Raw genomic sequence first — 18,156 nt, forward strand, 5'->3', positions numbered from 1 at the left:
AGGATTGCCTATGACAAGTCAAAGAATTTTACCTTCGCACATATCTATGAGGAGTATATGTATGTAGGTACTTGTGTGCATGTTATAAGCATGGTGGTGATAATCCCAGTTAGTTGAATTTCATTGTTCATTTATTACAATTGGTTAGTTGGTTGATCGATTGTTGCCTGTGTTTACCTCCGATTGATAATAATTTCAATTCACTTACTCTCCTTGTTACAAAGAGCTAAATTGTAGCATGAACATGACGAAAGACAATGTTACAATAAATTAATTGCTTTTGTCTTGACTTATCTGAATCTGATACGCAAATGAAACTAGATCGTATTTTACACATGGTCAAATGTTGTAATCCAGGTAACCAGTCCTGTAACCAGCGCTTATGTTGAAAGCTATTTAAATTCCCATGTTAAATTTTGCTGATTAATTCATTACAGAATCGGATTTTTTCAATTGGTTTCATTTTGCATGCAGTTTCTTTTTGTGCAATGTTTGACCATACATAGTTTACATGGTTTGCATGCACATTTTATGCCATAGTTGTATGATTTTATATAAAATAATGAAGCCACTCGAATAACGTGGCCATTTCCCCCTTCTGCCCACGCCAACCAGCTTATAGGATCACAAAAAAGAAACACTCTTTTTCCTTTTCTGAGGTTTCTTTTATATCTACCGAATCCCTTCACATCAATCCGCGGTGGAACAATGCAAAAGAAAATCGGTCACTTGTTGTGGTTTTTAAGTTATTTATTTGTGGTCAGTCATCCACTCTCAAAAATTTTATCTCTCCTACACAATGCGTAAGTATGTATTTGTGTGTTCCCGTGCAACTCTTCTTCACTACGTTCAACTGCTGCCTTTGTTCTCCCTTTGTACGCATTTATCGGCCAACATTTAATTTGCTTTCTATATTGAATTAATACTTGTAGAATTCTTTGCTCGTGTTGTTCCACAATAAATTTTCCGAAACTTCAACATTGTTTTCATTACTATTAATAATTCGGAATCATCAGTCTATATTTATTTATATGGTGAATGTTTTTATAATCATCGGAAAGAAAGAGGATAATAAAATATTGTTAATAAATGTAACAATAAATAAGCGGTGGAATAGGCCGCCCCCATGCAGAGTTTACTGAAGGAGCCGTAACAAAATGACCGACCTTTTCTTCCTGTCAGTTTGGGAAAGGCTTGTGTCTTCTCTTTTTTATTCACCGAATGCCGACAGTAAACATGGTTCGAGTAACATGAAAAATTTCACTAATATAGAAATTTATCAAGCAATGATGAGAAGGAAGATGAGCACATTTCAATACATGTATCATACTAAAAATGAAAGCTGTTGTTCACTTAGGTTGGTGCATATGTATGCACTATTTACATGTTAACTACATACTAATACATACACATGCAATTGCTCCCTGACTTTCAGCATCCCCATACATTTGTGTAGAGTCGCTTCATTGCTATGTATAGTGGTGATATCAACTGGAAGACATTTTATGGTGGAAGCATTTCTCAGGGTGTGACATCATTTGATTATTCCACTTTTCAAGCAGAATCTGTTCATGTCACTCCAGAGGTTGTACTTGTTGACACAAGAAACTTGGAGAGATGTCATCAGCACGGTTGTCCACTCATCATGACAGAGTTGTTGACCTTTTCTTGACAAAAAATATTAATTAAGGATGGAGAAAGTGAAAGAAATTGGTATTTCATAAGTTAAATACTTATCAATACGATTTCATAAATAATTTAGTAATATTTAGATGTACACAAGTTCTGAAAAAGACAGGTTTAAATAACATACAATTTTGTAAATTAAATTTATTTTCGTTCATTTGGAGGGAGAAATTGGCAGACTAGTATTTGAGCTTGATGCGTTTTGTCTGACAAAATGCATAAAACATGACATTTCTCTACGTTTTAGGACCAACCAAACTGTCGCTAAATGTATAATCAGTCTATTTCTAGATCTTGTCAATGATCGCGAACCATGTACACACATCCACGGCATCAGATGAAAGAAAGCAAGTGAGGGGAAATGTAGCCGTACGGCGACATTCTGCGTATATGTCAATATTTTGTCCCTCCTCGAGCAACCCTTTCTCCTCAACCGCATGTTATGGTAATTCTCTAGCGGAATTAATCGGCGAAGCTTAATAATCTGTAGTGGAATGATTCATTCATGAGATACATGGATGATGATTGCATAATACCAGGGTTAACTAGAGGGACGAACTCAATATTCAAATTGCATGATTTTATACTGTCCTGCCTTCAATCATTCCAACGGTGTCTCAATCTCAAAAGTCCATATATTCATACGTTGGCTGACGAGTTAATGGCTTGTGATGCCGAATTTTCAATCATGTCTCATTTCCACAATAGAGAAAGTTCAGTTACAATGCAAGAAGTTGACAAGTTGGCGATGAAAGTGACACGTACTTACAAAAGTTGACAATTTTAAGGCAATTACAAATCGTCTAAACATTAATACTCGTTAAACTAGATAGGTAACTTCCTATTACTATGTGTTAACTGAAAGAAAGATTAACTTTATAAACTGCATGTTTTACACTGACTGAACTTGCATTTAACTCTGTCTGAACATATTGCTCAATGCTCGGTAATCGACGTGCATGGAGTCGACACATTTTACATTTTCCCAAACTATTACAAAATTTTCCTCCACTAGTGACGTAATTGATCAAGTAGTAGAAATGTAGGAAAATCGTTTAATATACTTTTTACTTCGACTTGAGCCATCATCACGATCAAAAGAAAAAAAGAATCCAACAGCTCACTCGCTGGCTGAGGCAATTTCAACTTTGCATCGTTTATTATTGCTCGGGTAAAGTGTTGGTATCAAAAATTCGATAGTCACCTTTTTTCCTCTCGCAACTCAAACTCACAGTGGGAACCAAACTCAAAGGAATAATCAAACTCTGAATTATTTCGGAACATTTTATTTTATGATGTAAAAAGTTGAGAAAAGAGTTCACAGCAAGATCCAATTGTACAGATCGGATCGACAATCGAAATCGAATGGAACACACAATCCCCAGCCGTCTCACTCACCCTCCAAGTCACAGTTCAAGTTTGGAAACTTTGTAAGTTATATAGAGTGCAGTGTTGTGTGTGAGGAAATGCAATGTTGAATAATATTCGTTGTTGAGGCACAAAGGGTGATCTTTGTTGGCATCATTGTTGAGCTTTTCCCATTCTTCCCTTGTTGTATGATTCAAATGGCATCAATTACACCAGTTTAAGGCAGATTTATATGTATGCACTCCCGAAACAAGTCGACTTGAAACAGTCAGCAGCAGCAGCAACTCTGCGGGAAAAGACGAAAGCCAAGAAGACAGCAACGAAATAATTTTGGAATATTAGTGAACTTATTTTGTTTGACAATGGGCATAAAATGTTGGACTTTATGACTCCGGTCGTCGTAAGCAGCTTGATCTAAAATTGAGTAAAAAACATAATTTTAGAATCTTTCAACATCAAATTAAGACAACGTCCGACCAAAATCTTACTTAATCCGTGTTTTCTTGTACCAGAACAAACGTATATTTAATGAAATGACCAATAATAAGTACGCCAAGTATTTACTTATATGGAACATGCAAAGTTAAAAAAAATGTGGCACTGACAACTTCAGTCTTCATCATCCTAGACTCCAACCAGCTTGACATGACACAAACATCTCCAACGTTTCTCATAATCGGCAGTGTAAATGCTCTATTTACAATGAGAATTACGAAAATGTTGTGTTTATCATCTGAACAACTAGTGGTAGAGAAAGTTGGAATCTACATATGTAGCCCAACCGTTACTTTGAGGATTTTATATTTATTCCAGAAAATTTACTTCTGATTATACATTCTAATCATTTTTATGCATGTAACATCATAATCAAGCCTGCAATTGACTGTTTCAATATTATGCGATAAGATTTCCAATTTTCTTACCTTGAAATTAGATAAATAGCACAATGCATATCAGTATATTTCATAACCCAGCAAAATTCAAGGGACAGCTTTTATTCATCACTAACACAGTACGTTATTGGGAAGTGGGTGTGGGCAAGACAGCTCAGCATCATAAAATTGGCTAAAATTATTTGTAACAATGTTCCCTTTGTTGGGTAATGTCATTCCATATGAAAGACTAAGCACTATCAAGTATCATGTCAGATATGTAGATCTGTGAGTACAACCCAACGTCAGTATACACACATATGCATTTTACATTAAATTTTCTATATGTATACTCGTGGTTCATCATTCAAAAATATTGTTGAGGTTCGTGGAGACGATGAGTGTGCAACTTTTACATATTCGTTTGGTTTGGTAGCAAACAATATTTCGAATGCACAGTAAATTCAATCCAATCGAACAATTTGTAGTTGAGCTTGAATGTTTGTCATTGAAGCTATTCAAACTTGGATCATTGTTCACCAGACATCTCAATCTTTGATTTCTAGACTACATTGAATCTTTGTTTATTCTTTGTTTGATGGAATATATTATTTTATCCTTTGTATCGCAGTGTTATGATACATTGATGACAGGTCTATTTTGTTATTTGTTAATAACATCACACAAGAAAACTAGCAAAACAAGGTGAAATGGTGCACAGATCTCAGTAGCTCACTTCAAATTCCACAGGATGCATTAATTATGACATCGTCGTGACTTCTTTAATTCAATAAATATCTAATACATATGCATCAGAGTTTACATTGGAGCACACAGTGAACTCTCAATTTAAAGTGTCAACCCATTTTAGGTGGCACGACCGAAAGTAATAGAAATAGTAAACCAAGATTGTTTCAATTTACTTTGTAAAGGTGAATAACAATAATAATAGTGTTGGATCTTGTGATTTCCTTGAGCAAAAAACGGAGACAGTGTAATAATCGCTGCAAGTAAAGTAGCTAAGTGGCTGGGTTGTGTTGTATTTTGTATTGTCATCCCATCATAATCAAACACAAATATCAACATCACACTCGACAGCTAAAATGGAAATGCATCCAACAACTACTCTCAACGGGCCTTAGGTTTAAATTTTATTATTATTTCAATATTGAACATTGCATTACCGAAGGATGATGATGAGGCTGGTGATAGCATGAAATGAGACGGGCTAACCTGGGATTCGATAATAAAGGGAGAATGGGCCTATGTGGTGCATGCATGATGATGATGAACAATGCTGCCAACAAAGAATAGAATGGGGTTCGAATGAAAGTATTCATAACTGATAATTATGAGATGATATGACTTAAAAATTCTTTACACTTCTCCATCCATCCAAAACAGAATAACGAGGAGGAGACGGTCCAAGTCGTACATAATCATGTCGTAATCGTACAAATATAAAAGTAGGATAGCAGACAGGGAATCGTAAATGAGTGGCAGCGTACAAAAAGTTTATTGATATTGGCTCACGAGAGGTAGTTATTTGGTTGACTACTGTACGCAAGTGTGAAATGGAAATTGAAATGCACACCCCTATAAACCAGCATTGACTTGATGATATAATTATGTTGTCACTCGTACTCTAAAAATCAGAAAGAAGCCACTTCATTCAATTGAGCCAGTGGTGCATGGAAAGGCAGGAAATATTTGGGTTGTTGCTACTGGAATTAATCCAGATGGTAGTTGAGTTGGAAATAGTTGCACTCTCATTAAAATAAAGTAACTTCCAACCAGCGGTGAATTGTTGGGGTTGCACTTTTATTTCAGGAAATCGTGTGGAAATGTGACATTGAATGAATGAGTTTCATTCACCAATTCAACTCCTTATATAACTTGTGTACATATGTACATATGCACATGCAGATGACGATGGTGAAAGGAGAGGAACACTTTTTTGACAACGGCTCCTGTATGAAATGAAACGGAGGTGACATGCGTTTTAAGATTTTAAAGAGAAACAATGACTTTAATTGTGAAGGCAGCACAATATTTTTAATATATAATCAAGCTGTACTAATTTATAATAACGAGGTTGGTTCGAGATAATGGTTTCATTCTGCAAATCTGCTTAATTCCTATTCACGGCTTGCGCAAGATCTCACTTTGTAATCTCACTAAATAAATTGAAAATTATGAGCACGTTGTCTGCACTTATTGACTCTTTGCTGGTACAAAAGCATAGGATCTATATTCGAGACGTTTATTTTGCCAATTAACACCTCTCACACCCACACATTTCATAATAACTAAACAAACCAAGGAATGAATGAGAGAGTCGTTCGTGTACAAGTTCTTAATGCATTTTTTATGAATACGTACATACATATCACCTAAAGTAATTTTTAATAGTATGTACATATTTATGTCATATGTGTATAGTGATATAATAAGTAGGATCCCCGATAGTCAATGTCCCTGCTTGATTAATTTGTACAAACTTATTATCGAGCAGGAGTTGAAGAGCATATTGTCACTTGCTGCAGCAACAGTGACAATATTTCGTGTTTTTCATGGAGAACCTTATTATGTTATCAAGCAAGTGAGTACATATCTACGTGTGGCAAAAAGATACGTCGAGCCACGAGGGAACATGAGCAGCATAGGCGATACTTAAGCATGTAATACAATTTGTTCTTATGTCCCTGCCACGTCTGCTAATTGGAAATGGCAACAAAGAACATAGAAGCAAAGTGGTGAATGAATATTATTAGGCGAGTGTTTATACGAGAGTGGGACAGGTAGCAGCTCCTTGTACAATAAAAATAGTGGAATGTCAACAAAGATGCGAGGTGTCAACTCTGCATTGTCATCCCAATTCACACTTTGCTGACACTTTCTTTCACCCTCTTCACCATCAAATATTATCTTTGCCACTGCCACCACCACTCAACAACACGGGTAACTCTTGTATTAATAACATCCGTTCCTACTAGTCTGACGACACTTTTTTTTACTGATATCCATCCATACGTACATGCAGCTACTGTATATGTTCATACATATATGTACATACATATGTCGTACAACAGAATTTTCGTCTGAATGATACTCATCCTCTTTCTTAGCTTGTTCATATTAAGCTTTATTGCGCTGGGAATTGAGGGGGGCATGTGGAGTGAAATGTTGGTATTTCAAATAAAATAATTATTTTTCATCAACTCACACAAATCTCTTGAGATGAGTTGAATGAGATTTTTCACACCCTGGATTCAAACCTCGTCCTATCACCTCTCCTCCACTCCATCCATGGCAGTGAATCATGGGATGCGAATAAAGGAGAAAACTAAGGATATTGGATGGATGGATGGATGGATGGAAGCGAGGAGAGAGCTGATTCCGAAGATTGGAATGGATTTTGAAGAAGATGAGGGAGCGCCGGGGAGAGGAATCGAGGGGGGAGATGCCCGAGCGGAGATGAGATGACAAATGTATCCGCTTAGCTCAACACTCAAATTGGACGGGGGTGGTCTTCTCCTTTGTCCCGATTTCTCACTTAATCACCCGGAAAATTCACCAAAATTCACGGCCCGGGTGTTCTCCTTTATTCTTCCAGGGATGTGACAAATTATAATAACAAGTTCTTCTCACCCCAAGTGACACGACACCTACGCCTTTGCTACTGGAGCTCCTAACCTAATCGTCGTAAATTTCATAATAAATATTAAGAGGTTGTCACACAATGTCATTGTGCTTGCTACTCTGCTTTCTACACTGCATTTTGTGGTTCTAATTGACTACCACAAAATTTATAAATGGAACAAATTGATTTGTATTGCTTTTCACTCTAATAATAATCACTCAAAAGAAGCTCAAAATCTTGTGTGCAATCTAAGCAAACTGGAAATTCTGAAGGAAGAGAGGGTGAAATCAATTGACCACGACAGAGCGTCCACGGTAGTTCGCACTATGTACATAATAAACCAACAACACAACAACGGAGCACAATGGCACCAGACTTTTTAATTTGAATCGGACAATTGACCATTGATCATCTAGTGTCTGAGGCGAAAGAAATTTGCTGCCTTCCATGCCTTGCACCCTATTAGTGTCACTTCCACTCTCCATCAGGTCATTCATTGTCCGTCGGTCACATTCATTTCACTACAAAGGTTATTTCATTACGAAATGTTTGTCAGGAGTCATATATCTTCAGATAGAATACGAGTGGATGATTCTCTACAAACCAAGTGTTTATTGGCAAAGGTTTATTCGGTTATTCGGTTAGTAAGGAAAATCAACGTCTAACATTGCAGTTTTTTTAGCAGCATCGTAGATAATAATGTCTTAATGTGCCCCCTAAAGGTAATTTTTTTATTTTATAACAAATCTTCGGGAAGCTCTGATATTTGGAAAGCTATGCCCAAGTTTGCCTGTAAAATATCTAGAACGCTACTCAATCCTGATTATTCCTGGTCGCAAGAATATAAGTAGACTACACAGTAAATGGCTCATCTTTCTTTTTGCTCAAGCATGAAATCTTGAAATCCCAATTTATTAACGAATCAAATCATTCCATTGTACAATTTGTTGGGCTCAATTGTTCCGTGCCGTGTTCTCTTCATTTATTCCTGTAAAATGATGTGGTTGTTGGTGTGGAGGCTTTATGTATGCTCAACACTCAATACATAACCAAGCGTATAATGTTCTTTCATCACATCAGAATTTCTCGCATCCCAATTCATTTGCTCAAAGCAGAATACATAGTATTTGTACTTTGTAGAAAATAAAGAATACATTTACACGAATATTGCTTTGTTTAGAAATTTGTGAGCAACAAAATAGTCGTGCAATATTTTATGCATCCGAGATCAAAGTCTCATTACGGATCTGCACTATAATGTACATAATAGTTAGACCATCTTCTTGGCGGCGTGTTCCATCAATTTTAAGACTCTGTATAGTAACTAACTATAAAAGCTCGTGCGTAAAATAAAAACACAATGTAATAAGTCCTGACTTGAGCTAAAAACACATGTCACCTAAACTTTATTCCGGATGCTTTATGTGGATCAAAATTTATAGATTTAAAAAAAGTTCCTTAAAAACATAAACATATACCAGATCGTATGAAAACAGCATTTATATACTTTCCACTACCAGGATATCCTTGCCTATCCTTGAACCTTGTTGAGGATGATGAAATTTAAACCCTGAAATTTTCATACTATTGATGTTATCTTTGCACCGAATAGTGAAAGTATGGCAAAGTTGACCTAAACTGGGCGGATGGTTGATATTGGAGGATCGACTAAGAAGGAGGATGAATATCAGTCAATTGAAGGCGACCCCGTCCCGAGAGAGAGATGTCACACGGTGAACCTTCCTCACTTGACCTAACCTCTCGACACCTCTTCACTTGGTCCTCCTCGTCCTGAGTTGGCACATCGAAGCGGACAGTCCTCTTCTGCTGCTGGTTGTAACTCCATCCGGGTTTCTTTGTCCCTCACAAAATCGTATCATCACATCTCGGCTGGATACCTCTGAATCAACAACAGTTGCTGTTTGGCTATTGAATTTACATGCAAAAGTGTCTCAATTCAGCTTCATTGTCCTCCACTCCAGTGCATTTAGATGAGCTCCGGATTTTAAATGAGGCTTAACTCTTAAATTTATTGAATAAACAAAAGGCACTCAACTCCGGTGCTCCTGCTACTGCTCCTGACGAGGGATGACAATGTCATGTCAACGACGACCCCAAGCAGTCTGACTGAGCAAATACATAAAGGAACATCTCTCGTGTACTAAAAATCCTTTCTTGTCTCACGAGATTCAAGAACCATGGCTGTGTATGCACATACATATGTATCTCCTCCACCAAGCTATGTCAAGGGTGATATGTGATATGTTCCTATGCATATTGGACACGTATGTATGTACATATTTACCTGTAAAATCCCAAACACATAAATAAATATGTACAATGTCATGTACTTGGTCGACGGGGGGATATATGTAAATATGAAATAACTGAAATAAGGGCCTGAACTTTTTACGCGTCATTAGGTTTACTTAATAAACAATCTACATGCATGCATAAATACCTTCGATCCTTTTCTCCACTTTGTCTGTTACTAATCTATCCTCAATCTAAACTCTAATCAGAGGAATTTCCACACCGAGTATTTACCCGTAAGCTGAGCTTTTCTTGAGAGTATCAAAACTGAGTGGTTACTGATGGATAAATATGTACGAGTGTATACCCACCGAGTGTACATACATATACCTACAGGACAGGAGAATGAAGTGTTTAACTTGACAATGGATTATAACTGACATTCACTCAGCACAATCAATTGTCCAATATAATGACAACAGCAAGAAATGACACGTCGTGGCTTTACCTCAACTTAATGACTTTTATCCACCCACTCGAGAACACCTGTACAAAATAATCCACGTACTATTAGTGAGCTGCTATCAGTGTGGACTAACCACCATAATATGCATGCACATGCACGTATTAATTTAAAATGTCGTCTCATTTGTAAATGTGTCCGTCATTATTATCGGACTGAACGTTTACCAAGATGGTGTGCATAGTAGTGGTGGCCCAAAGAAATGGTCCCCTATCATCGCCCAATCTGACAGAATTATATTGTGTCAACACTTGTGTTATGAGCTAAGTGAGTGAGTAAAGTTCTCATTCAAATTCAGCATTTCACCTCCATTTGGTTATTATTATTCTCTAATGTGTCTTCTCATAAAACCCAGCAAGGCAGAGGGCTGCAGTTTATGTGTGTTGACGTGCAAGACAGTTGACAACCCGTTCATTATCACTTTTGGTTTCGTCGTCTTTTATTGCATAGTATGCTGGGCTTGGGCATTTATCATTGCTATTTGTGGTGGTTGCCTAATGTCTACATATGCACATAGATATGTGTAGAGTTTACAGAGGAGTGAGTGAAAAACTGCTACTTCAGGAGTATCACCCACCTCTTTTGCATTAAACAAACATTTTCGTAATTTGGAGCACTCCCATATCCACTGGCTACAAGTGTGTACAATGCTGCTCATTATTAACATTTATGTATCCGAAGGATTTCAAATTTCTTGGAAGCCATTAACAGTTGGCATTTGTAACCTTTTCTACCACATGTAGTAACAATGCCTTAGTTGCAATTGTGTGACAACGTGTCATTAATAATTGCACACCTTTCACATACCCACCCACCCACTATATCTTTCTTATATGTACTTTCTATCCGTATTATAATGTAGCAAGATTTTACATGCTTCCATAAAATTGAATTTCTCTTCAATATAAATGAATGCTTTTCTTACATAAACTTGATAATTTAAAGTCAGTTCTAATTATCATTGCCTCATTTCACTTTCAAAGATCTATTTTGTATTATGAGCTGGCAGGCGTAACAATATATGGTATACGATACTATTTTATATTGGTATTTAAGTTGCAGAGTCTTGTTAATCCGGGATTACGGATTGAGGATTGAGATTGGGATTGGGGATTAATTAATCCTTAATCCCTATCCTCAATCCGTAATTTTTGACTTTTAATCCCTAATCCTCAATCCCAATAAGTTTGGAAAAAATAATTAATCTTCAATCCTAATCCCGGAAGCAATTGATTAATTTTAATCCAAGATGGGATTAAAATGGGATTAAATCAGCTCCACCTGTTGAAAATTCTCGGAGACCTTGCAAATTCTCCTTTTGTTTCAATGAGAAATATGTTTCCCATACCTATCAACGATATATTTACGGCAATTCCATCATTATATTTCACAAACAACAATTCGATTATAAAACAAATATAGCTCATGTCTTTAAAAACATTTGATAAAACTTTATCTGTTCAACTTGATTTTAGTTCAGTGATCACTTAATAAGCAACCTTACTTTATGTCGCTAATGTGTACTTCGTATGGCCGTATAATAATAACCCAGAGCGGCCCGTGGGAGTGCCCACTCACTCACACTTCAATGCTAATCAAATAGCGACAACTCGCACTTTAGGTCATTATTTATACGGTCATTAGGTTACATCAGGATTCATATTCAATCACAATGTTAGGAGTCAGGACTTATCAAACAACTTGATTAAAACATTCAAAACTAGTAGATATAAAGGTGATCGACGACAAACACGATTTTAATCCCAATCCGGGATTAAAATTGGACTAAATTAATCCTAATCCCTAATCCCATTGAATGCCTAGAGAGATTTAATCCCGAATTAATTTTAATCCCGAGTTAATTTAATCCTTAATCTCAATCCTCAATCCCGATTTAAAAAAAATCAATCCCTAATCCTAATCATTAATCCCACTTTCATTAATCCCAAGACTCTGTTAAGTTGAGGTATGACATCAAATCGGTAAAGAAATCAGATAGAGTTTCTTTACGAAACACCAGCAAACTACTGTGCAGTATATGCAGCATACCCATTTCATTTGAGCATCTGACGTGAAATTGATCCTGATTGTTGTAAAATGATCTTCCCCAATAAACTATTGAAGAATGCTAGTAAACCTTTTTTAAACACGGGAAACAGATACACCAGCAAAAGTAGAAGCACTGACGATGGAGAATTTTGTATCTTATGTATCTTTTGTTTTGTTACGTATGATTATTTAGCTATTTTAGGATCATAACAAATAAAATATCAGTTTTCCTTGATTATTTTTCGAAAGCTAGTTTAACCTTCGTTTGAAATAACAGTAGATAATTGTGAAAGAATTTTGTATAAGCGGATTTTTATGAGTACCGTATTTGTTGCAATTTGTAAGAACATGCAAGATGGACAGATACACATAATGGTTTGTATCCTTATAAATAATTGGACTTGTTCATCATCTGCTGGCCTAAATTATAAGATTTCTTCGTGTCTTGGATTTCACAACCACTACGATATCCGCTCAATCTGATTCAGACAAATTATTCCTAATTGCAATACTTTTATCTATCTGTCATCCACACTCTAGTTAATTTTGGCTGTTGTCAAGCACTCCATTCTTTTTGACAACGGGGGGTATTTTCTTTACGCTGTTTTCTTAACCATGATTGCACGCAGTTTGGGGGTTTAAAATTTTCTCATTAATTACGACGCCAAGTCAAATAAAACTAGAGTAAAGCACGGATGAAGAAATGAAACAAATTGCTCTACGTACTCGATAAATGCGAGTGCGATCTATTTATTAATGCTGTAGAATGGCTAAACAATGCTTTATTACAATCATGAATAATTAATTAGAAACATTTACCGTGATGGGAGGAAGATACATTCATACATATAAAATAATAGTAGTAGTAATTTGCATTTGGAGCTTGTCTACAATGAATTTTTATGCAAAATTTGCGCCCTGAATGTGAATGAGCACAAGCGAATTTAATTAATCATGGCGAAGAGGTGTTCAATTCATATTTCTAACGTGTAAATAACTGAATAGGGAAATAAACGGTATTTGGACCAGTGTAGTAAATCGATTGCATTGTTTCGATGAACCCGGAACGCATATTACACTGCCTATTTACAATATCTCCAATTGATAATTGTTCCAAAAATTGTTGCTTGTTTAATAAAGTGAAGCACTTTTAACGCTGATTGTAAACTAAACCGGGTCAGTCATCGTCAATTACTTCGGGTTTGCTGGGTGGGGTATCAGACTCACTCGCTCGTTCATTCAGCTTCTAGGCACTAATTCAAAATGAAAGCTTTCCTGGCCATTTCGGTTGTGGCTGTCGCAATTGTTGCCACGTTGGGTAAGAACAAGTTCATCTAAATATAAAATGAGGACATACATTGTTCGCAAAACACTGACGAAAATGGCAATTTGTTGGCTTGCAGCATTTCCGAGTCCCAATATCGATGCCTCTAGCCCAGGAGATGCAGGTTGTTGAATATTATATTAGCCATAAATGCAAAGGGTTAATTATTACACATGTGCAGAGTAGTATAAAAGCATTAGTAGGTACATATTGCTAATAAAATTGTCGGGGCCTTTGATTAGGAGCAGCAAGGGTAGCTCGTCAGCAAGGAACTGCCGCTCAGGGTTATCTCGGTGGGGTGACAGACGCTGGGGACGCAGCACCTCCCGGTGACCCAAGGTGGAAGGACCCCGCATACTGGGAGAAGAACCATGAGAAACAATGGGGCGGATTTGAAAACGCAATGGAGAAGTGGCAAAATTGGGTAATTCATTAAAGAGTCGTACAATTCACTACGAAAATGGGTTGATTAATTCGTATTATTAAAATTAGGCTGCGGATTCGAACTCTGGCAACTACAAATTGGCAAACAATAAAGTTGGAGCTTTCGACAACGGAGAATTCAACGCGGAGAAAGCTTCAGAGGAATTTTTCGGCCCCGACCATGTTAGGAATGACTGGAAATTTGGGAACTACACTACCAATGCTGGATTTGGTGTTGGAGCGGCCATCCAGACGGCCCCCGGTTCCGGAGATAAATCTGCCGATGGTAAGGGTGGGTTCTGGGCTAAACTACATTGTCGTCTTCATAGTTCTCTCTTTTTGCAAAAGAAGCATCTCAGGCTTCCCGTCCCTTGCTCTTTGATCCTTTAATTCTTCCATTCGAGTCTAATATTTAATGATATTCTAATAAACATTGGCGATTTATTTATTAATGGGTCCAAATTTTTAACATGAAATAAAATATGGTCGTAGTTGGCAAAATTGATTTCATAAAAAGGATCATGTTTATACTCCACATTATTATTTTTATGATCGTTTCGCATAAAATCAAGGAAATTAGGTTTTCCTTTATCTCATCGAAGTCTTTCTCTTCGACTTGCCACGTTGCCTCATACTGTCAGCATTAAATACTTTTTCCGTTCAATTACAATTTTAATGCATAGCTGATAGAGGGAATCCATTTAAAAGAAGTTCTTCAGGTATGCTTAAACTCTGTTTCACCTTACATGGTATTACCGCCACAGGTAAGGAACATGAGAATCCCATGTTATTTTCGTGTGGCGGTAATACCATGTAAGGCGAAACCGAGTTTAGTTTGATGAAAAAAGTGTTATGAACTGTCTAATTCATTGGAAAAAGTTATGTACAGAAAATCACACAAATCACGTCACACCTACAAAAATCACAACACATTAGGACAAAACCATAACCTAGTGAAAATCGAACGTGTCTGTTATCGACTGTATTGTGGGAGTATATATATGTATGTATGTAGTGTTGTTACTCTTCGTTTCATACTGTCGACGGTTACTCTTTTACCCGTTTGTTATCTTTTTGGATTTATTCTGGATACTTTGCTGCCCGTGTTAAATAAATCGGATAAAGTTACCCACTGCCTAACACAACCTAAAATGCCACAAAGAAGAGAGAATTACAATCTGAAACAAATGTATGGAAAACTCATCCTTCTCGTCCTGGCATTTCGCCGAATGCATTAGTTTTAGTGGGGGAATTTGGCCCATGTCGTGGATCGGTATGGATCATGTGATGTGGATGGATCAGGTAGAATAACAAAAGGGTGAATCGCCCACTGTTTGCTTTGATTCCCTGGTGATCATTCTGCCTGTCTGAACAAAGAAGTCGGTACAACTTCTGCCTCAATTCCCACATGTCCACTCAAATCAACTCATCATTTCTTCCACAACGTCGGGGTGCAGTGGTGAAACTGTTGTTCATACAAATTGTATAATGCAACTTGTATATAGCAGCAAGTTAAGGAATTATCAGGGAAGAAGCTCCACGCCGCAACAAATACAAACTTTTTTAATAAGCTTATATATACTCTACCCTTCTGCAGGAATTCAAAACCAACTCGACCATTCAACTAATGTATTACATGTGTCTGCTCCAAATTTATGTACAAATTAACGCTGATGATTGTATGATTTTTTTACAACTAATCTCCGCATATGTAACTTTGTATTACTTGAGCAATGATAAAATTTCTGTTCAAAGCTTCATTTTTCTCTACTTATTAAAGTGAAATTTCTAGATATACATGGCTTTTGACGTATGTAAGAAATATGTTAAGAATTCGTTTAATTATGTATAATAACACTTTAAAATCATAATAATGAAAAAAACATTATGCATGTAAAACTTCTTAGAGATTTTATTTCTTGTAACTCAGAGTAAATTGTCATCATTGGAAATATGTAGTTTCGTAGCTGGCAGTGTCCGTGCAGTGGTCACTTTTTCCCATCGAGAGAAATATGAATGCTTTGCAGTTGCGAGAAGTATGGGTGTCAACATCAAGCCGGATTAAGGGATGGACATGACATCTCTCACAAAGAGAAAGAGCCCTTTTACTACCAGGATCAGGATTTTGAACAAGCCACAAGCCTCCATCCAACAAGTCTGGCTGTAGGAAAACGGTGTTGTATAATCATATCTCGATATAACCAGACGTGTACACACATACGATCCACGAAATGGAATATAATAAGTGCATAAATCGAGTCCAGCAGGAGTGCAGAGAAATATGCATTAATGCCTTTTAAGTTAATAGCATGGGAGCTGGAAGAAGTGAGAGTAAGTAATCAATAAGCCTTATCCACTATTATTATTACTCGTGGTTTTGCTGCTGGCTTATCTGATGGAAAGGAGACTCTCACGTATCACTATAATGGACTCGTTGGAATTATTATTTATTATTGTTCTAAAATCACACTCTGCTTTTTCAACTTCTTCAGGAGCTAGTGTTCGGATGAGATGACTTTGGGTCTTCTTCTGAGTGACTGACGTTTTTACGTTATTGTGTCACGTCACTCTCGTCTCAGGATGAAACATAATACGGACTTTTATTATTATTGTTTCCCTTCCAGACTAAAGAATTGAATTTGATGACGAGAGAGAAATGGTGGAAATAATTAAATGTGTTGGGAAGTATGTAATACATAAATAACGCAGAAGGAATTGATATTACCTACATTTTCATGTAGTTCTAAATACATATTATGCCACATGTACTTATACGACAATGATTTTTTCTACCAATTTTGTAGCACAAAATATATTGAAATATTTTATTACACCGTTGCAAATTAAAATTGGATGTACAGATAAAAGCAACATTTGTCTTACGTGCGCACAATGCAATCTACTTTTCTTACAAAAAATTCCGTGCATGAAACAAAACAAGGCTGAAGGTCGAGGTTAAAAGGTTCACATTTCTTCCAGTGAACAAGCCGTTAATTTTCACTTGGGTCACATTCTAACCAGATTTTAAAGCTATCGGTTTAAAAATCTGTAAAGATGTTCATTTCATTGGCTGCTTCACCATACGATATTGATGAAAGGTGTCCACCCATCCCAATTCCTAATTCTGAAATGCTAAAACTTGAACGGAGCAGAAGAGATGTGAGATAACCAAAGCCAAAGTGGTATTCAAAACCATGCAACTGTCTGTTCCCTATGCATAATATGTATTGAGTATACATTAGTAGGTTATTAGCAGTTCCTGTGTATTATACATCCTCGGATGTTTTTTTTCAAAAGTTCAGAATTTGTATGCCTAATTTGTTTCATTGCATAATCACGTCAAAGTGGAGTGTCCAATATTATAATAAATATGTATACGTGGAAATGAATGAATGTATATATTCAAGAAATGGGAATGTCTATGTAAGTTGTTAATGGGTCTTAAAAGCTGTTTGGTGATCTGGTTTAGTTCACGAGCGACACAGAATTTGGCACTTTTCGTTTGACAAATCTGTAAAGAATTTTCTTTTCAGCCGTTAAGCCAACCATTTAGAGGAGTAGCGTGAAAGGTGTGATGATCTGATTATTGTTCTGATATTTGGATCATGGACTCAACCTCAAAGTTGGAGAGCTCATAATGCATATCATGCCCAATAGAATGAAATATGTATTATGTATAACAGAGGGTGCAAAATATCCGGATTATCTACTATTAGCTGGCACGTTTGACACAAAGGGAGATTTGCATTTGGGTTCAGATCCGATATTTCCTTAAAGTAGCATGATAATTTGTAAATAAGTTCGTTGTAAATGGAAGTGAAAGCGCATTATGTGCAATGCTGTATAACAATTTGGGGCAATACGATACAGCTGTGCAAAATGTATGATTGCTTCTTCAACACTCAATGTGTTAACGATTTGCCATTCATGTTCTGTAATATGTTGTGAAATGTTATAAATATGTGTATGCATTTAGTTATTTAGTTAATATGCACGCATACATTGTTGAGAACAC

At 36.5% G+C, this 18,156-nt stretch overlaps 1 protein-coding gene across 1 annotated transcript; it reads left to right on the forward strand.

Annotated features, from left to right (window-relative positions):
• Positions 1-13,302: 13,302 nt before the first annotated feature.
• Positions 13,303-14,651, forward strand: LOC110845120. Its single transcript, XM_022091481.2, has 4 exons — positions 13,303-13,712; positions 13,798-13,842; positions 13,961-14,142; positions 14,211-14,651. Exons 1-4 carry the CDS (start codon positions 13,658-13,660, stop codon positions 14,529-14,531), a joined length of 603 nt encoding a protein of 200 aa, XP_021947173.1. The 5' UTR covers positions 13,303-13,657; the 3' UTR covers positions 14,532-14,651.
• The last annotated feature ends 3,505 nt before the right edge of the window (positions 14,652-18,156 follow it).

Source organism: Folsomia candida, unplaced genomic scaffold, assembly GCF_002217175.1.
Source record: "Folsomia candida strain VU population unplaced genomic scaffold, ASM221717v1 Fcan01_Sc002, whole genome shotgun sequence".
NCBI lineage: Eukaryota > Metazoa > Arthropoda > Collembola > Entomobryomorpha > Isotomidae > Folsomia > Folsomia candida.

What these genes read in the sequence shown, in the direction of transcription:
- LOC110845120 (XM_022091481.2), top strand. Translation starts at nt 13,658, where the DNA reads ATGAAAGCTTTCCTGGCCATTTCGGTTGTGGCTGTCGCAATTGTTGCC. An exon ending in CTCTAGCCCAGGAGATGCAG is followed by an intron (nt 13,843 to 13,960) that starts GTTGTTGAATAT and finishes GCCTTTGATTAG; the next exon opens with GAGCAGCAAGGGTAGCTCGT. An exon ending in TGGAGAAGTGGCAAAATTGG is followed by an intron (nt 14,143 to 14,210) that starts GTAATTCATTAA and finishes TATTAAAATTAG; the next exon opens with GCTGCGGATTCGAACTCTGG.